At 58.7% G+C, this 15676-nt stretch overlaps 5 protein-coding genes across 5 annotated transcripts; 2 read left to right on the top strand and 3 right to left on the bottom strand.

Annotated features, from left to right (window-relative positions):
- Positions 1–1262: 1262 nt before the first annotated feature.
- On the bottom strand, positions 1263–2979 carry BXZ73DRAFT_41313 (uncharacterized protein; the record flags this gene model as incomplete). The annotated part of the gene is made up of 5 exons (XM_048018747.1): positions 1263–1496; positions 1548–2138; positions 2192–2569; positions 2634–2765; positions 2815–2979. 5 exons carry the CDS (start codon positions 2977–2979, stop codon positions 1263–1265), a joined length of 1500 nt encoding a protein of 499 aa, XP_047881562.1.
- A 1388-nt stretch (positions 2980–4367) lies between these two features.
- On the top strand, positions 4368–5429 carry BXZ73DRAFT_74586 (uncharacterized protein; the record flags this gene model as incomplete). The annotated part of the gene is made up of 5 exons (XM_048022053.1): positions 4368–4571; positions 4636–4712; positions 4859–5068; positions 5140–5321; positions 5380–5429. 5 exons carry the CDS (start codon positions 4368–4370, stop codon positions 5427–5429), a joined length of 723 nt encoding a protein of 240 aa, XP_047881561.1.
- Positions 5430–6286: 857 nt separating this feature from the next.
- On the bottom strand, positions 6287–8372 carry BXZ73DRAFT_74585 (Dfp1/Him1, central region-domain-containing protein; the record flags this gene model as incomplete). Its single annotated transcript, XM_048022052.1, has 4 exons — positions 6287–6556; positions 6622–7732; positions 7781–7950; positions 8031–8372. The coding sequence occupies 4 exons, from the start codon at positions 8370–8372 to the stop codon at positions 6287–6289; spliced, it is 1893 nt and encodes a 630-aa protein (XP_047881560.1).
- An 827-nt stretch (positions 8373–9199) lies between these two features.
- BXZ73DRAFT_87930 (Spc98 family-domain-containing protein) lies at positions 9200–12875 on the top strand (the record flags this gene model as incomplete). Its single annotated transcript, XM_048024773.1, has 14 exons — positions 9200–9368; positions 9389–9486; positions 9538–9647; positions 9698–9907; positions 9958–10058; positions 10090–10283; positions 10332–10514; positions 10651–10907; positions 10928–10953; positions 11017–11296; positions 11323–11685; positions 11786–12443; positions 12504–12672; positions 12772–12875. 14 exons carry the CDS (start codon positions 9200–9202, stop codon positions 12873–12875), a joined length of 2922 nt encoding a protein of 973 aa, XP_047881559.1.
- Positions 12876–13153: 278 nt separating this feature from the next.
- BXZ73DRAFT_87929 (P-loop containing nucleoside triphosphate hydrolase protein) lies at positions 13154–15672 on the bottom strand (the record flags this gene model as incomplete). The annotated part of the gene is made up of 7 exons (XM_048024772.1): positions 13154–13171; positions 13198–13837; positions 13884–14273; positions 14303–14320; positions 14374–14893; positions 14941–15211; positions 15439–15672. 7 exons carry the CDS (start codon positions 15670–15672, stop codon positions 13154–13156), a joined length of 2091 nt encoding a protein of 696 aa, XP_047881558.1.
- Between the last annotated feature and the right edge of the window lie 4 nt (positions 15673–15676).

The raw sequence follows: 15676 nt of genomic DNA, 5'->3' as shown, positions 1-15676 counted from the left end.
GTTAAAACCCCGCCCGCTACGCGCGCACGGCCCGATGGCCCCATCACGCTGCCGGCTGCTGCCGGGCTGGCGCTAGAGCCTTGCGCAAGCGTTCTGCGCATGATGCTGATGGGTCGCATGTTTTGTTAAGACTCCGACTCAATTCGCTTATGCGTCTAATTCCCATCAAGGGCCCATCGTTATGAAAACAGCTGTAACACGCGTTACTTATCACTCGTACTAACTTGTCTGTTACTCACATACTATACACGTTCTATTGCCCTTTAATATGATTTCTAATGTCTTTGTTCTGAGCACAGTATTCTGTCGGGCCGAAGAATTCACCCAAAACGTCACCTTTCAGGATACTCTACGACTCACACAAACTTGACATAAAAGTTCGCCTTTCCCACCCTTTTTCTCCCCTGGAAAAATACCTGCCGAAAATGACACCTTTGACGGGCTTTTTCTACGCATTTTCGGGCTCCGAAGCTGGGCCGTTGCCCGTCGTGCATGGGCCGCGGTAGGTATCAAGTGAGACAGGAAGGATCTGGTCGCGGAACAAAGTCTGTCGGTCTTCGAAGTCCATCTTCGCGCAAGGTATGAAAGCGCCAGATAAGATAGGAGCTACAGGTCACGATGCCGCTGCAATGGACGGTGGCACGTCCGTGATTTTGTGGATGTTCGAAGCTGCCGGGCGGGTGTATCCATGCCCTATACTACGGGCGACATACATGATGACGGCTCCATTAGACGAGGCCAGATCTTCCTGGACACAACAGATGGCGGAGAAGGAGGCGGCGGAGGTCTGTTTCGCAAGTACTGTCGGCGTTTCGTTGTATACTGTCCTTCCGTGAGATGTAGACAATCGAATACTTGGAATATGACTGACTTGGTAGTGATCCAATGGCGACGGCCCAACGTTGGAGAGTTGGCTCGGAGACTCAATACCACATATTGACTTCGACTCCGATCGACCCGTGTTAGTACTGTTGGGTATCCTGGTCTCTGAAAATACACAATACATAGCACTTAAGGAGCACCAAGACTTGCTAGAAGTACAAGTTCGAGTGACGAGCAGCCAATATGGGCGAGGCCCACCATGCCACAGAAACAAAAGCGTATGTGAGGAGGAATGCGAGCACCGTCAAGGGAACAGAATATACTTGTTATCGTACCGTATCCATAAAAGAGCTAACGAGCAGGAACCCGAGAGACCGAGAGACCGAGAGCCCGTGCACCCTGGACAGCGAACAAGACGAGGCGAATGGCGGGGAGGGACACTACCGCTTGAGGATAGCCACCGACGCGGACGTCGGAATCAACACCGGGGGCGCCGATGGACGGTAGATGGCGACGGGCGCCGAAACGGAAGGCGGCTGCGGCTGCGGCTGCTGCACTTGAGCTTGCGGCAGCGGCTGCTCCTCCGCTGGCGGGGTGCGCCCACCTCGGGCACGGAGCTTGCAGAGCGGGCAGAGACGGATGAACATCTCCACCATCGGCCACGTGATGGTCGCCTGTGGGTCCAAGTCAGCCGCTGGTCCAGAGGAAGATAGAAAAGGACTGACCACGCCGATGCGGCGCGACTCGAAGAGCATCGTGTTGGACGCGCCATGGTTGCGGTGGGTGTAGACGAGCACGTCGAAGATCTGGTTCTGGACCGGCACGCGCTCGAACACGGCGGTGGCCTGCGCGGGGCTGAGCCCGGCCTCAGCGGCGTGGCGGAGCGCGGTCTCGGAGCGGTCCTCGCCGTCGGCCTGGGCGACGTAGTTCCGGCGGAGCTTCTCCTCGTCCGCACGGGCCATGTGGTAGAACGCGTCGCGCGGGAGGAGGAGCAGGTGGCGCTTCGCGGACCCGGCGCGCGCGTGGTGGCACGCCGTCCAGAGCTGCAGGCGTGGCGGGAGCTCGTTCGCGCGACCGCTCGCGACCGCGGTCGCCATGTCCGCGTAGATTTCGAGCGGGAATGTCGCCGTGTCGCGGAGCTCGGGGGTCAGGCCCTGGAGGAACTTCTGGAGCGCGTCCTCGAAGTGGTGCCGGGAAGGCATCTCGATGGCGTTTACGTTGCGGAGGCCGCGGAGCACAACGTCGGGGAGCGGCACGAAATGCGGGTGCATCCAGGGATCGACGTGAGGGGTCGTGACTATCATCCCTTGTTCGGGCTGAAGGGAAACAATCAGAGGATACACAGTTGGCGTGACATCACACGACGCACCCATGAGAAGGTACCGTCAGGCGCGCGGTGTTGATATGGTCGGTCTTGGTCAATATCCATTGAGTCATCTTCCGCAGGCGTCCCGCCGGAAGTCGAGCGATCCGGAGGCATGTACTGCCTGATGCGCGGCTCCGCCAGATTCTTGAGATCATACGAAGGCCCTGCAGAAGGCCCTGGTACGGCGTTATCCAGAGGCATTTCTTCATCTTGGTGGTCATTGACCAGGAAGGCAGCCGTTTTAGACGCGTAAGGCATTACAGGGCGGGCTCCTATCGCACCATTGTCGTTCGGGACTTTGTGGCGTTTCTTGGGGGTGTAATTACAGTCCGGTTGGCCATTCTCTGTACAGTGGTTACATATGGGAAGATTTCGGTCGCACTGAGGCGACGATATGTGAATATGGGGTGGATGGCGCACAGCATTGATCCGAAATGAAACGCACCTTCAGGTTGTTCAGACGACAACGGTCGCAACGCGGGATGCCACGGTGGGCAGGAGTAGGAAGCGGGGTGTATTTGCACTCACGACCTGCCGCCCAAGAGCAGTGGTTGCAGGTAGGCAAGACCCGATCGCACTGAGCAGGATTGAGACAGACTAAGATGAGTGTGCGGGATGAGGCGCACCTTGAGGTTATTCAACCGGCAATGGTCACAGCGCGGCTTCCCCCTCCTTCCCTTCCACTGCGACTGCCTCGCCATAAAAACCTTGGGGTTCGGTATTCGGATGGTCAACTGGCCATCGTCACCGGATTCGTTCGCCGATTCGCTTTGGGCTGGTGAGTCGGCCATGATGGAGCCTCCTGGGGCAAATGGTTGAGCCATTTGGGATGAAAAAAAATTGGGAATGAAGGGGGAAGCAGGGGGAGACGTACAGGAGCCAGATCACCGGGGGAGAGCTCAGGACTGGAAACCCGGGAGAAACGGCAATGATATTTGTCTTGCACGTGAAAGGAGTTTCGCCGTGGTTAGCCGTTCAAAGGAAGAAAGCTTGCGAGTCGAGAGATATATAGCGAGGCAGTTTATGCCTGTAAACCCGAGAGCCACGGAAGCGGCCAGGGAGAGAGGGAGAGGTGAAGGGGAAACGGGAGGTTGTACAGACAAGAAACCAAATTGGGCGAAACGAACCTAGTCAGCGCTGTGACCGTGATGGAGAAATGTCACACATGGATCCGCAAGCTTAAGCTGGCTTGAGTGCCGCCAAGGTCTCGAGCCCCTCTTCTCTCCGGCCACCGTGATTTCATACGCCAGATCCGGCAACATCCAAACAGTCCCCAGCCACGCTGCTCGCGGGTTTGCGCGGTTACTGGCGACGAACTCTATATGAAAATTGGGCTCCATTGGGTCGCAATCAATGCTGAACCGGTAAATCCACCCGGTCTTCCGAACTGACCAGCCTGACTTCTTTGGGTATTAGCACGCCACGCTGTATGGTCTACAGTCTACGTAGAGTCCAGTCGCCCCTGGGCAGCTGGGCGATTGCACACGCGGTGGGAGTGGGTTCAAAGGCCGAAACCGCAGTGCTAACGAAGCGAGAAGGTCTCGAAAGCGGGCACACGCGAACGTTGCTGCAAGCGAGATGGCATCTGTGCTAGTACGGACTGGGGAATAACAGGTACGGAAAGGGTGGCGAGAGACTGACGGACTGGAGAAGACAGCAGCATGCACACAAATATTGCAGCGGGCGAGGATTTAATGAACGTGTGCCCCTGCGAACCTGTCGGGCACGAACGTGGCGAAGCCCGCTCATGTGCATTGCAGGAAGAAGCAGAGCTGAACAGGCGTCTATCAGTCTCACCTCCACCAATGCCGGCGCCTGCCGAGGTGGATCTCAGGTCTGCAGCTACACCTTCCCTACACCCGCTTCGCAGCGAGGCCTTCTGCCCATATCAAGCGACCCGCCCCCTCCGAACCCGTCATGTGGATGCCGACAGGCCCGCCCATGCACGCGTGCATGCCACACTCGCCCTCTTCCAGTCATTGCTCCCCCTCCAGCCCACATGCTTTCCCCGCTTCAACCGAGCTCTCGATTCCCAGCCCTGGCCTGCGCTTTAGTTAGCAACGCCATTCAACCTCGCCCTCTTCTCTCCTCGTATAAATACGCATCACCCGCCGTCCCCGCCTCCTCGTGAGGTTCTCTCCCTCCATCCTCCCCCACCCGCGCCCGTCCCGAGTCCGAGATGCCGATGCTCACTACCATCTCCTTCCTCGCCATCGCCGGCATCGTCGCCGTGGGCGCACCCACCGTCTACTCCCGTGTCGTTCCCCTGGCCCACAAGCCCATGAGGCGCGAGCCGGCGGGCACCGTCGCCTTCTTCAACCCCGCAGACGGTGGAGGTTCCATGTTCATCGACGCTGGTAACGGGCTCGGCGAACCCCTTAACGTGAGTCGCGTTCGCGCCTGTTGTATGCGCTTTCTTTGCTCATCCAGCTCACACACACTGCTAGGTCATCGTCTCGGGACTCAGCTCAGCTGACGTCCTGACCACCGATGGCATGACCAACTTCGCCAGGGCGATCGGCCTGTGAGTCGTCTTCTGCACTTCGGCCTTCAATATTTCAAGCCAGCGCACACGGCTACGCTTCGGGCTCTTCGGGCTCTGCGGTCCCACGCCGCTTCTCTGCGCCCAGCTGTCCCACAAAGAGCACAGCGCTGAACGCCCTTTTACAGGTCGACGGAGTGTCTGGGCATTCACCTCGGCAACCCCTTCGCCGCCAACCTCGGCGACGGCCACGGGGCTGTCAATCAGACCTCCGAGCTCCGCGAGGACTTTGGCAACGCCGAGCTCGGCACCTGCCTTGAGTCTCTCTTCGGCGGCAACCACTTCCGCCTCTACTTCCAGAACGGACCCTCCGCAAACAGCGGTGCCGCGTTCCTCGCGTAAGCCGCTCCCTCCCCCTCTGTGCGCGCGAGCACGCAAATGCTGATCAACGCACGCGCGGACGCCCCAGCGTCTCAAAGGAAGAAGACGCGTCCCAGAACCACAACATCGTCCCGGACGGCTACAACGTCGGCCGCGACCTTCTTGTGTCCTCTGCGGTCGGAACCACGTCCTTCGGCGGTGTCACGTACTCGACGACCGCGCAGAACGTCACCGGGCTCATGCCCGCCGGCTCTGCGGGCGTCAACCACGGTGCGTGCAATTGGATCTCCGTGCGCTCTTCGATCGAGTCTGACCTGTCGCGTCACAGGTATCGCCGTCGACGGCATCGTCACCGTCCTCACTGTGACGATCCAGTGAACGACGGCCTGTGGTACTGCTCTTCGTCACGTGCGTGCGTACATGCGCGCACACGCAGACGTCGATACTCTCCGCGCCTGTCTCACTACTTCACGACTAGCCCTTGTGGCTTAACGATTCCAGTCACTCATCGTGTACCACGTAGCTCTGTAGCATTAGTTCTCTGGGGATTTACAGCGATGTAGCGCCGCATATTGCGGTGGCCGACGAAACGCACTGAACGATCATAAACACGAGCGTGACATAGTATCTTCACCCTGCACACACGCCACATGTGCTGCGGGCCCATCGCGCCGTCAAGCCCTGTCGCCGCAGCCCCTTCGCGGTCTTCCGGGACCGGGTGCCCTTCAGCGCCAAAATTCGCCTTCTCGATCGTCACCCTCGTTTGGATCCCCACATGGGAATAGTCGCCCGCGGCAGAATGGGCTCGGTGGCATTCTCGCGGGCAGCGCGATGTTGACACGGCACATATCCTTAATATTGGAAAGCGGTTCGCGGCTGCGATTACGGGGCTGGGGCTGGTGGTCCTACAGGTATGCACGGGGAAGGGAGGTATATACGGGCCAGGAAGAAAGCGACGGGACGCCGGAGAGCGGGACGTGCGAGATGCGATGTGACTGCAGTGCGGAGGGGCGTGCGGGCGTGCGGACGAGGTGGTGGTGTTGTACAGTGCGCGGTGCAAGAAAGCGGGGGACGGGGATCCAACCGGCGAAATGGAGGTACGAGGGCGGCATGGGGGGCATGGATAAGATCTTGAGAGCGAGGGCATGGGGGGTCATACGCGTGCGGATCGGTTCGTGGCAGAAGGACGGGGAAAGGGGTAGCAAGAGAGACGAAGACGGACCGTGGTTAGACCCTCAAGCTTCCATCTCGGTCTTGCCTGCATGCAACCACTCGTCCCACTGCACATCCTCGTCGGTGCCAGCGAGCTGCGGGAGGACGGAATCCGAATCGCCCTCTACGTCCTCGCCCTCCGCATCGGTGTCGTACGCCTCCCGCAGGAAGTGCTCGTTTGCGATGCGCACCTCGTGCACGGTGCGTCGACGAACGCGCGCGAGGCACTGGTCGAGCCGGCGGAAGTTGTTATCGTCCGCGGCGAACTTGCGGTGTTTCTTCGTGAGGACGTGCTGTTCGGAGCAAGTATAAGTATCCGAAGGACGGACGGCGAGTGGGGACGGAGACGGGGACGAACCTCACGGAAATCCTCGAACTTGAGGCGGCAGCACTCGCAGTAGCCGGGCTTCGTCGCCTCGTCGCGCTGCGGCAGCTTGAGCGTCGTTGTACTCTTGCTCTTCCGGAGCGGCTTGGCCTGCGCCGGAATCGTCGTTGGGGGGCCCATGGAGTTCTCCTTGTTTGCCCGGTCTACGGACGGGCCCACACCAGACCCGAGGCGCTTCATTGGTACTTGGTTCTGCATCTTCTCCTTGAAGCCCGGGGGGAGTTGCAGCGAGCGGAGGAGAGTGCCCCCGGTGGACGTGGTCCCGGTTGTGGACGTGAGGCTTACGCTGTTCCCAGAGGCGGCCATGTACGCCCCCGAAGCGAGGTAGCCCGAGGCGATGACGGACTCGTCGCGGGCCTGGGCTCCCTCCCGCTCGTCGTCTGGGAACTCGTCGTCGAGGTCGATGTCGGGGTGCTTGGAGGCTGCAGAGGCGTCGGGCGCGGTTGCGCGGCGGCGAAGGTTGTTGAGGGACGCGCTCCGGCGGAGATCGTGCTGGTGCTGCGCATGGGCTTGTGCCTGCGCATGGAGCTGGTGCGTCTGAAGCGCCCGGGCGCGGACGAGCTGCTGCTGCGCCTTGCGCTTGTGCAGTTGCAGACGGAGCTTGCGCCGCGCGCGGTCCTCGATGCGCTCCTTCTCGGACCGCTCGGCTTTGACCCGGCGACGCTCTTCACGTTCATCGTAGAGGAGGAACGGGCCGCGGGCGAGCGGGTGACAGTGCAGGACGGGCCAGCCGCCAATCTCGCGGCCGTCCTTGGTGCGAGTGATCGGGTACTCTGTTGCGTTGATCGTGGCGAGCTCTTGACGTAGGTCCTCAATAAGAACGAAGTATGTGTTCTTGCTAAAGTAGGTCCAGTCGGGTCGGCGCTGCGTCGGGTCACGTTCCATCGTGCCATGCAACTGCTCGGACTTGAGTAGCGTTGCGAGGGGATCATGGCGACTAGGGAGAGAGCCGGTCGTCCCAGACGGACCACGAGGCGCATCACAGCGATCGAGGATGTTGTGCAGTTTGTTTGCAGACCAGATCTTCATGTTGAACGATCTTGCTTTGTCCAGCAAGGAGTCGCCCCCAGCTCCAGCAGGAGCGCTTCGACCGGAAATGAGCCGGAGTTAGTACGAAGTAGGAGAAACTTACCGTCCACGCAGTTTGATGGGACTCCCAAGCAAACCACCAGGGGCTGCTGAGGTCGATGCCGACGCCGACGCACCTCGTTTCGTGGTGCTCTTCTCCTTGTTCTCTTTGTCGTCAATGTCGTGCAGGGTGATGAAGTGAGTGATGTCTTTGGAGAAGAAATCCTCGGATTTCTGTACGTCACATCACAAATGTTCACATGAGCAACCGCGCTGGACCATGGCATGAGCACTCACGCTTGCATGTATGAGACCCTTTTCTCCAACTGGCTCCTTATCGCAGCAGTCTCCGGAGTGTTCGAGTCGAAATCGAAGTAGAAGGTCCACGAAGGGAAAGCCCGACTGTACTTGGCCTTAAAAGTCTCTTCTCGAACCATGCGTTCCTTGTCCTTCTGCCGTTCACGTTCCCTCTTCACCTCCGCACGAGCCGCCGCGGCCGGGAGAGGCGATTCATCGACGACAACGAAGCGTGATGTTGAAGTCTTGGCGCGCTTCAGGCTCTGGTCGTAGTCCTCTGCCGCAGGCTCAGGAGACAGAGGGCGTTTGAGGGCCGAGGAGGATTTCTTGTATGATGTGCGGCATGGGGAAATGGACATGACTGCGTCGTGGGGCTGGGAACGAGTGGCCAGGGGTTGCGGGGGAGGGGACCGGACGTGGCCATGCGTGTTTGGGGAATAGCCACGCGGGAAAGCGTAGCGAGAGGGAGGAGTGTGTATGCAAGAAGGCCAAGGGGCGGATGCAAGAAGGCGGGAAAGGTTGAAAGGTCGTGGTTGGAGAGAGGAGAGGGCCGAGGTGAGGCAGCGCTGGGTGAAGGCGCGTGACGAAATGGGCAGCTGGTTCATCAATCCAAACAAATAACGCGTGCCTTCGAGTCTCGACGCGTCGCATCCACCACTCCGCACCTCCCACACTTTGACACCGACCAAGTTACAACTCATATTTTCTGGTTCTGTGGTAGAATACGAAGTCCGGATAGTCTGCCGTCGTATCTACATATTATTTTGCATGATGAACCGTATTCCAGTAGGCTGTTACGCATCGACTAAGGGGGTTGAGCTGAGAGGTGTTCTTGTGCATCCCTGGCAGTCCACAATGCACACTCCATCTTCTTCCCGTCTTAGGTGCAGACGCATGGTCACCGGTTGGAGCCCACGGTGCTCGTTTGGGGCGGGCGGAGGACGGGAAACACGTTCCGATATAATCGGATTGAAAGGCGTCTAAACCAGGCACCTCAACTTCCCACGCAAGCACCTGACCGCGTCGCGTTGCGTGATTTAGAGACACGTCCTGTCACAGCCCGTCACGCTTGCGCACGTCCTGCATGTCGACTGAGTATCTGGGCTGCCTTGGTCGTAGGTACTAGGAACACTCCCAACCCACTCGATACCTGCTCGCTATGGATGGCACCATGCACTTCTCTCAGATGATCCATTCAGAGGAGGCCATCTTGGTCCCTGGTCTTCAAGCCCTCCCTGAGCTTCCTCCGCGTTTCTTCATCCCTCGCCTAGATGACAAGCCACAGAACCCTATCATGGATACCCTTCGTCTCCTCGAGGAAGACACTCTGCTCCACCGCCCCTGGTGCGCATCTCGTTACCTCCGGAGCTTCAAGCACTTTCCGCGGACACCTTGAGATTGGTCGAAGTCAGGAGGCAGGAGTCAGCGGATTCCTTGTGGCGACAAGCAGTCTCTCGTGAGCATGGGCATATGGTGAGATTTTGATTGCTCATTCCATATATGCGGTCACGAACGAGCGAGCAGAATCAAGTCCTCTCATGGGATGCGCTTCGCTCGTCCTATGACCGTCACGCTGCTCCGTCCCCTTTCCTGTCTGAACAGAACACCTCAGCGTTCGCGTCAGCTCGATATCAGTGGGTGCGATGACGCTTGGATCTACGTTCCAATGTTGACTGCTCTCTAGCCTTCGACCGCCAGTCCAACGCCCAGATGTGCGGCTTGTCTACGTTCATGTGCCTGAATTATTTCAGTCCTTAATCCTGACAGTATGCGGCACGTCGTCGTCTCTACACATCTGGGACCATGTCTCAGAGAATTTCAATGTCAGAAACCTGCAAAATAGGCCTCGAGGAGAGATTGTAATCGTAGGGAAAGATGAGATCGTGAGCTCAAGGTAAGAGACGACCTGGACTGCCGCAAGCTTTGTGCCGATGCATGAACAAGTCTTTTGAAGCGCTTCCTTACCATTGGAAACCTCATGCGTCGACTCGAGCTGCTCACGGAGCAAGCAAGGCAAGACAATCTGAAATTCGCATTGCTTCTTCGTCTCATTATCCACATGCAGCCGTCCAAAAGCGCACTCAACTCCGGTTATCCATGCATTTGTGCATACGCTTTCGACTATCCTCGCAAGCTTAAGGAGGAGTGCCGAATGTATACCTGCGGATGTAAGGGCCATACCTGGCGCAGACGCCAGGCTAACGGCACTTTGGACACAATATGAAGAAATGGAGAGGATCCTTGAAGCTCTAGCACGGCTGTGTCGACGGGTATGTCATGACGCACAGGTTGATCTCGTATCTGACGCTGATCTTCAGGAAGAAAATATACAACCCTCTGACTACGCCGATTTACCACAATCACCGGCCCCCCTTCTTTCGCTCATCTACAGCCATCTTTCGGACCATATAGAAAGTGCCTCCCCACGCATCGTCATCGCAACACTTGCATACACGCTTACAGTCACCTCCCGTGGCTATTTCCAACACCTTTGTACCTCAGTCGGATACAACACAGAAAACTCGCGCAGACATATTTCACATCCGTCAAAACGACGACAACCCGGTAATCGGAACCAGCTATTGCCCGACGACGACGATCATGAGAGGAACGCACTGGAGATGACGATGAAGATAGCGAGCTGGAGTTCCCGGATTTCATCGTCCCAACCTCGTTGAGGTTCTCACGCGAGCACGCAAATCTCTTGCCTTGTTGCATGCGGCAGACTCCCAACACGCGCTGCTCACCGACCACCAAGTTCGTGCGGACATCAATTGGCTTTGGACGGAAGAACAACTAGAGAACATGGAAGACGATCTCGCGATCAGCCCATTCATCCCCGCACTCGAAAAAACACCCTGCAAGACACTCCACATGAGGCCGCAGCAGATGATGTGATAAATGTCATGCAAAGCTTCAAGATCTTCGATCTCCGCCCTGGTGACCCTGCTCCAGCTCACAATCCCACCCAGGGGAACACGCCGGCTTACTTTCGGGATTGAGTCCGAACAGCTCTCTCCGAGTTCCTCAACGACTTCCCACATACTCTTCCTCGTCCACACCGTCCCTCGCCCATTGACCGTCCGCGTACTAGCCCCGCTGGTCACTCATGCGCAGGCGCTCTCAGGCGCTCTCGTGCGAGGTTCCTCTCGCCCTCCACACCTCTTCACCTCCACACCCATCTCGTTCTCCTCCGCGGATACATCCTCATCACCTCACATTCGTTCAAGGCGCGCCTTCAAGATGCCCTCTTTTCGGACGCCGAAGATGTCAGCGCTCCAGCGTGGGCTCTCGCACATACGCCGCAAGCGAGGCGAGGGAGCGCTCAAGGCGCCAGAGCGGCAAAAGCACCAGTCGAAGCAGGGCGGCGAGTGAGGCTGGAAAAGCGGAGGCCAAGAAGGCAAGACGGGCAATTGCGCTCTCCCCGGCATTGACCATTGGCGACAAATGGCCACCCCTAGGATCCGATCTCAACTTTTTGCTCAGGACGGTCGTTGTCGATGCGTTAGAGGAGGGCCGGGTCGTCGGCGGTAGCGAGGAGAGAGACCATGTTGATGCGGCTACACAGGCGCATGCGGAGATTGTCGAGGAGGCGGAATGGAGGCTCGGGTTTGCAATCCGTGATCTGCCTATCGGGACGGGCAAGGAAAAGTGGCTGAACCCACTGTGTGAGTTTCTACCTGGCACTCGTGTCCGATCACTAATATTTTCTTCGCAGCTATAGAGTGCGTATACGGCTGCAGAAGTCACCACTATTCTGACAGTATTACAGGGCTCTGGACTTCCTCTACATGCACTACCAACCCCCATACCCCCTCGACGTCCTCATCACGCCCGCCGTCCTGTCCAAATACCACCGCATGTTCGCGTTCAACCTCCGCCTCATGCGCCTCGAGAACGTTGCCCGCACCCTCTTCCGGCTCACCCGCGCCCAAGCCACCCCGCTCTTCCCAACGCTTGCGCCCGCCAACAAGCTCCTGCTCCACTTCCGCTTCGTCGCGCAGGCGTTCACCATGGCGCTCGCCTCGTACGTGTACGACGTCGCGATCGGGAGCAACATCGATGGCCTCCTCGCCCGCCTCAACGCCGCCGCTGCCGCGACCGACCGTCCGCACGCCGGTGTAGCCGGGTCGCTCTCCGCCAGTGGTCTCGGGGACGCTGCGCCCGAGCGGGCTGAGGCAAAGGCGTCGTTCGCGGACGTCTTCGCGCTCGCGGAGCACCACTCGCGGGTGCTCGACGACGTGCTGAGCGCGTGCCTGCTCCGCTCGGGCCAGAAGGTCGTCGGGGACATCCTCCGGGGGTGCATGGAGCTCGTGCTCGAGCTCGGCGTCCTCGCGGGCGGATTGCGGGACGGGGCGGTGGAGGAGTACGAGGCCGCGCCGGCGCTGGAGGATCTGTGGGGCAGGTTCCGGGGCAGAATGGCGACGTTCGTGAGTATTTGTCATGCTGCTCAATGCGCGGGAAAAGCTAACGTGTCCGGGTTACCTTAGGTGAAGGTGTTGACGGCGTTGGTGGAGAAGGAGGCGGACAGCGCGGGGCTCGTGTTGGGCGACATTCCGCTCCACTTGATGCAGGGGCGTCAGCGGGTCTCGGGGACCACTGCCAATCTCCATCAGCTCTCGCTCAGGCTGAACATGACGGAATGGTGGACCAAGAAGGGTATTTCGCAGGAGATCCGAGGTAGGCCACTTGTTGCAGTCCGCTCAGGAGCATGCGTGTACATATTGTTGGAGACGAGATGTATTGGTACGACTGCAGTCGATCGCGATTCTACCGCGTACAAAACGATGCCTAGAACAAAGCAAAATATGGGATGGAGGTATACTACAGTGATTGATGAGGATACTACTAACACTACTTGATGAGTTCCGGAGACGGAGCACCGACTGATCACTGCATGAGAGTCCCGGCACAACATATGGCGAGGCAGCGGATGCGATAATAAAGCGATGGGGGATGTGTGATGGGGAGGCATACGAGGAAGAGCACGTAGCGAGCATGTATAGTGTGACAAGCATAAACACGAGAGAGGGGGAAATAGGAGACTGGGGCTGGGGCTGGGAAAATAATGAGAGATCATAAAGATGTGGGGAGATACCGAAGGAAACCATCCATTCCATGATATCATGATTTGGGCCCTTTACGATTCCATGGCGTCCTCGAAGCCAACAACCTCGACGGCACGGGCCGGCCGCGGGCTTTCGCCTCCCGGGCGATGCGGGCCTGCTCGCGCTGGAAGATGGCCCGGAGTTCCTCTTCACGTGCGTCAGTCGGTGTGTCATCTGCACCGAGGCCCAGGCCACGAGTAACCTCATCCAGGCGGACGTCCTCGACGAAGCGAACATCTTGAGTACTGGGACTGCCAGTAAACGACATTGTGCGGCTGAACGACTTCTTGCCGGCCTTGCGGGGAGTGGAAGGCAGGCTGCTGCTCGACGAAAGGGCAAGGAGACCGATGACCTCCAACACGCCAGCGAGATCACCGAACTCGCTACGAGAGACGGGTGCGAAGACGCTGCTCTCTGCACGAGCTAGGATTGCGGTATAGAAGGCGTGGAGGTGGCCCATGTCGAAGGCTGCAATCTTGCCGGTCGAGGGCTGCGCAGCCGCGGTCGACTGCGTCCGTTTGACCGGGGAGCGCGATGGCGATGATGCATTCAGAGAGACACCTGCATCCGAGGACTTGGTGGCAAGCAGCGCAGCCAGAAGGACGAGGCGTTGCTGAAGGCCAAGTTCACGGACCTTCGTCACCGTCTCGCTATCGCTGGCCTTGCGTACAGTCGAAGGCGCAGATGAGGGGGTGGGAAGGGGGCCGTCTTTCCAGCTGGCGAGTATGACTTGAGAGCAGCGAGGATATGAGCAGGTGCGACAGAGGGAAGCGGAGCGCCGAGGGGTTTTCCGAAGAAACGTTATTCATGACGATGTTGATTGCACTGCGCAGCACTTCGAACACCGCACGAACATCGCCGGTCTGGGCCGCGATCTTCTTCGAGAGCAAAGTGAGAGCCGGAAGAGGAAGAAACTTCTGTGCTCGAGCCGCGAGGTCTTCATCATCGGCAGAAAGAGGTGCCAACCTGGCTCGGAGAATGCCCAACAGCTGCTCTCCACTATACGGTGCGAAGTGAAGCGTATCAACCCCGGCAAGGGACTGGACCGAGAGTGTCGTGGAAGACGCCGCTGTGAGAGTGTGCGTGTTGGCGATACCGACAAGGCGTATGTTTGCGGAAGACGCGTGCGCAATGCAAACAACGGAGAGAGCGCTTGAGATGAGGAAGCAATATGATCCAACTCGTCAAGTACAACAATGCTGTGACACTGAGTTAGCACCGGCAAGGATTCCACTAGACACTCTCCACTTACCACTTCCTCTCGCTGGTTGTGAGAGCCTTCTGCACGACTTGCTGAGGGCTGTCCTTGCTTTTCTTGCCACGACCCTTCGGCTTCGCGCTCGCAGAGGTCATGTCCGCAAGCTGCTGCCAGACCGCGTCGACGCCGTTCAAAGCCATGCAGTTGACAACCATAAGCTCTATGTTCGCCTTCATGACGTCATCTTTGAGAGCCTCAAGCACAGTATTGACGAGCGCCGTCTTGCCTGTCCCCGGGGAGCCCGAGATGTAAAGGGCACTTGAGCTTCTGTTGGAAACGCCGTGGATGAAGTCCTGGAAGAAGGCTTCGATCTGAGACCGCTCTTGTTCGCGACCAGCCATCTCAAGCCCGTCGTTGCACGTTGGGCGGAGAAGTGCCTTGACGCGAACATGCAACGGTTGGAGGATGATAGGGGGACTCGGGGGAGGCGTGGCTAGAGAGAGCTGGGAAAGCGAAGTGGCGGGGGTCGCCACTGCGTGGCGCAGGTTGGATGTTGATGAATAGCGGCGAGGCGCTGACGACCACGTCAGTAACGATCAAGCACGACCCAATGTTTCTTACTGTTGGTCCGCGACGGAGACTCATGCACCATAGTGTTCATACGGCGAAGTGAACGAGTTCGACGGATGGACGTGGGAGAGGATGAATTGATGACCTCGGTGACGAAGGGGGGGATGTTCTCCTTGTTGCCATCGCCTTCAACGAGCGCACCTGTCGTTTTTGCACGTTTCGGGTTCGGACTCGGGTCGGGGGTGGGGAGGGAGGCGAGGTTCTCGCCATCGCAGACGGAGGGAAAGTCGCGACCTTCGACGTGGGCGGTTTGGTGGGACCGCTTTCCGAGGACGGTGCCGGTGCTGTCCGACTTGGGGCCATTGTCAGAGACAAACAACAAGGAGAAGAGCCAGAGAAAGGAAAAGAGCGCGTCGCAACCCGGGCGAGGACACGAGCGAGTCGGGGATGGTGAGCAAGAGGCGACAGGCGCGGACCTGGCGCTTATGGCGAGAAAGACGCGCTTTCGAACTCCGCCCAGTCAACGCGACGCGTCTCCCATTAGCGCACGTGACCGACGCGTCGCGCGCGTGCGTCTCGATCCCCAGCGCCACCCGCGGAGTTTGTGCGGTCGTGCGAGTTTGCAAAGCTCCTTCTCTTCCTCCCGCCGAAACAGATGCCGGAAAGCGGCCCCCTCGTGGTGCCGGCCCGCGACGCTTCCCACCAGAATGTCGCACAGAGACCTCGAGTCTCCTGGGTTCTACTACGGCCCCAGCGCAGAGACCCATTCTTGAAGAACTTCATTGGT

Source organism: Epithele typhae (genome assembly GCF_022376455.1).
Source record: "Epithele typhae strain CBS 203.58 chromosome Unknown BXZ73scaffold_5, whole genome shotgun sequence".
NCBI classification, from domain to species: Eukaryota; Fungi; Basidiomycota; class Agaricomycetes; order Polyporales; family Epitheliaceae; genus Epithele; species Epithele typhae.
Note: the sequence above shows the minus strand (reverse complement) of the source record. Positions and strands in the feature narration are given on the sequence as shown.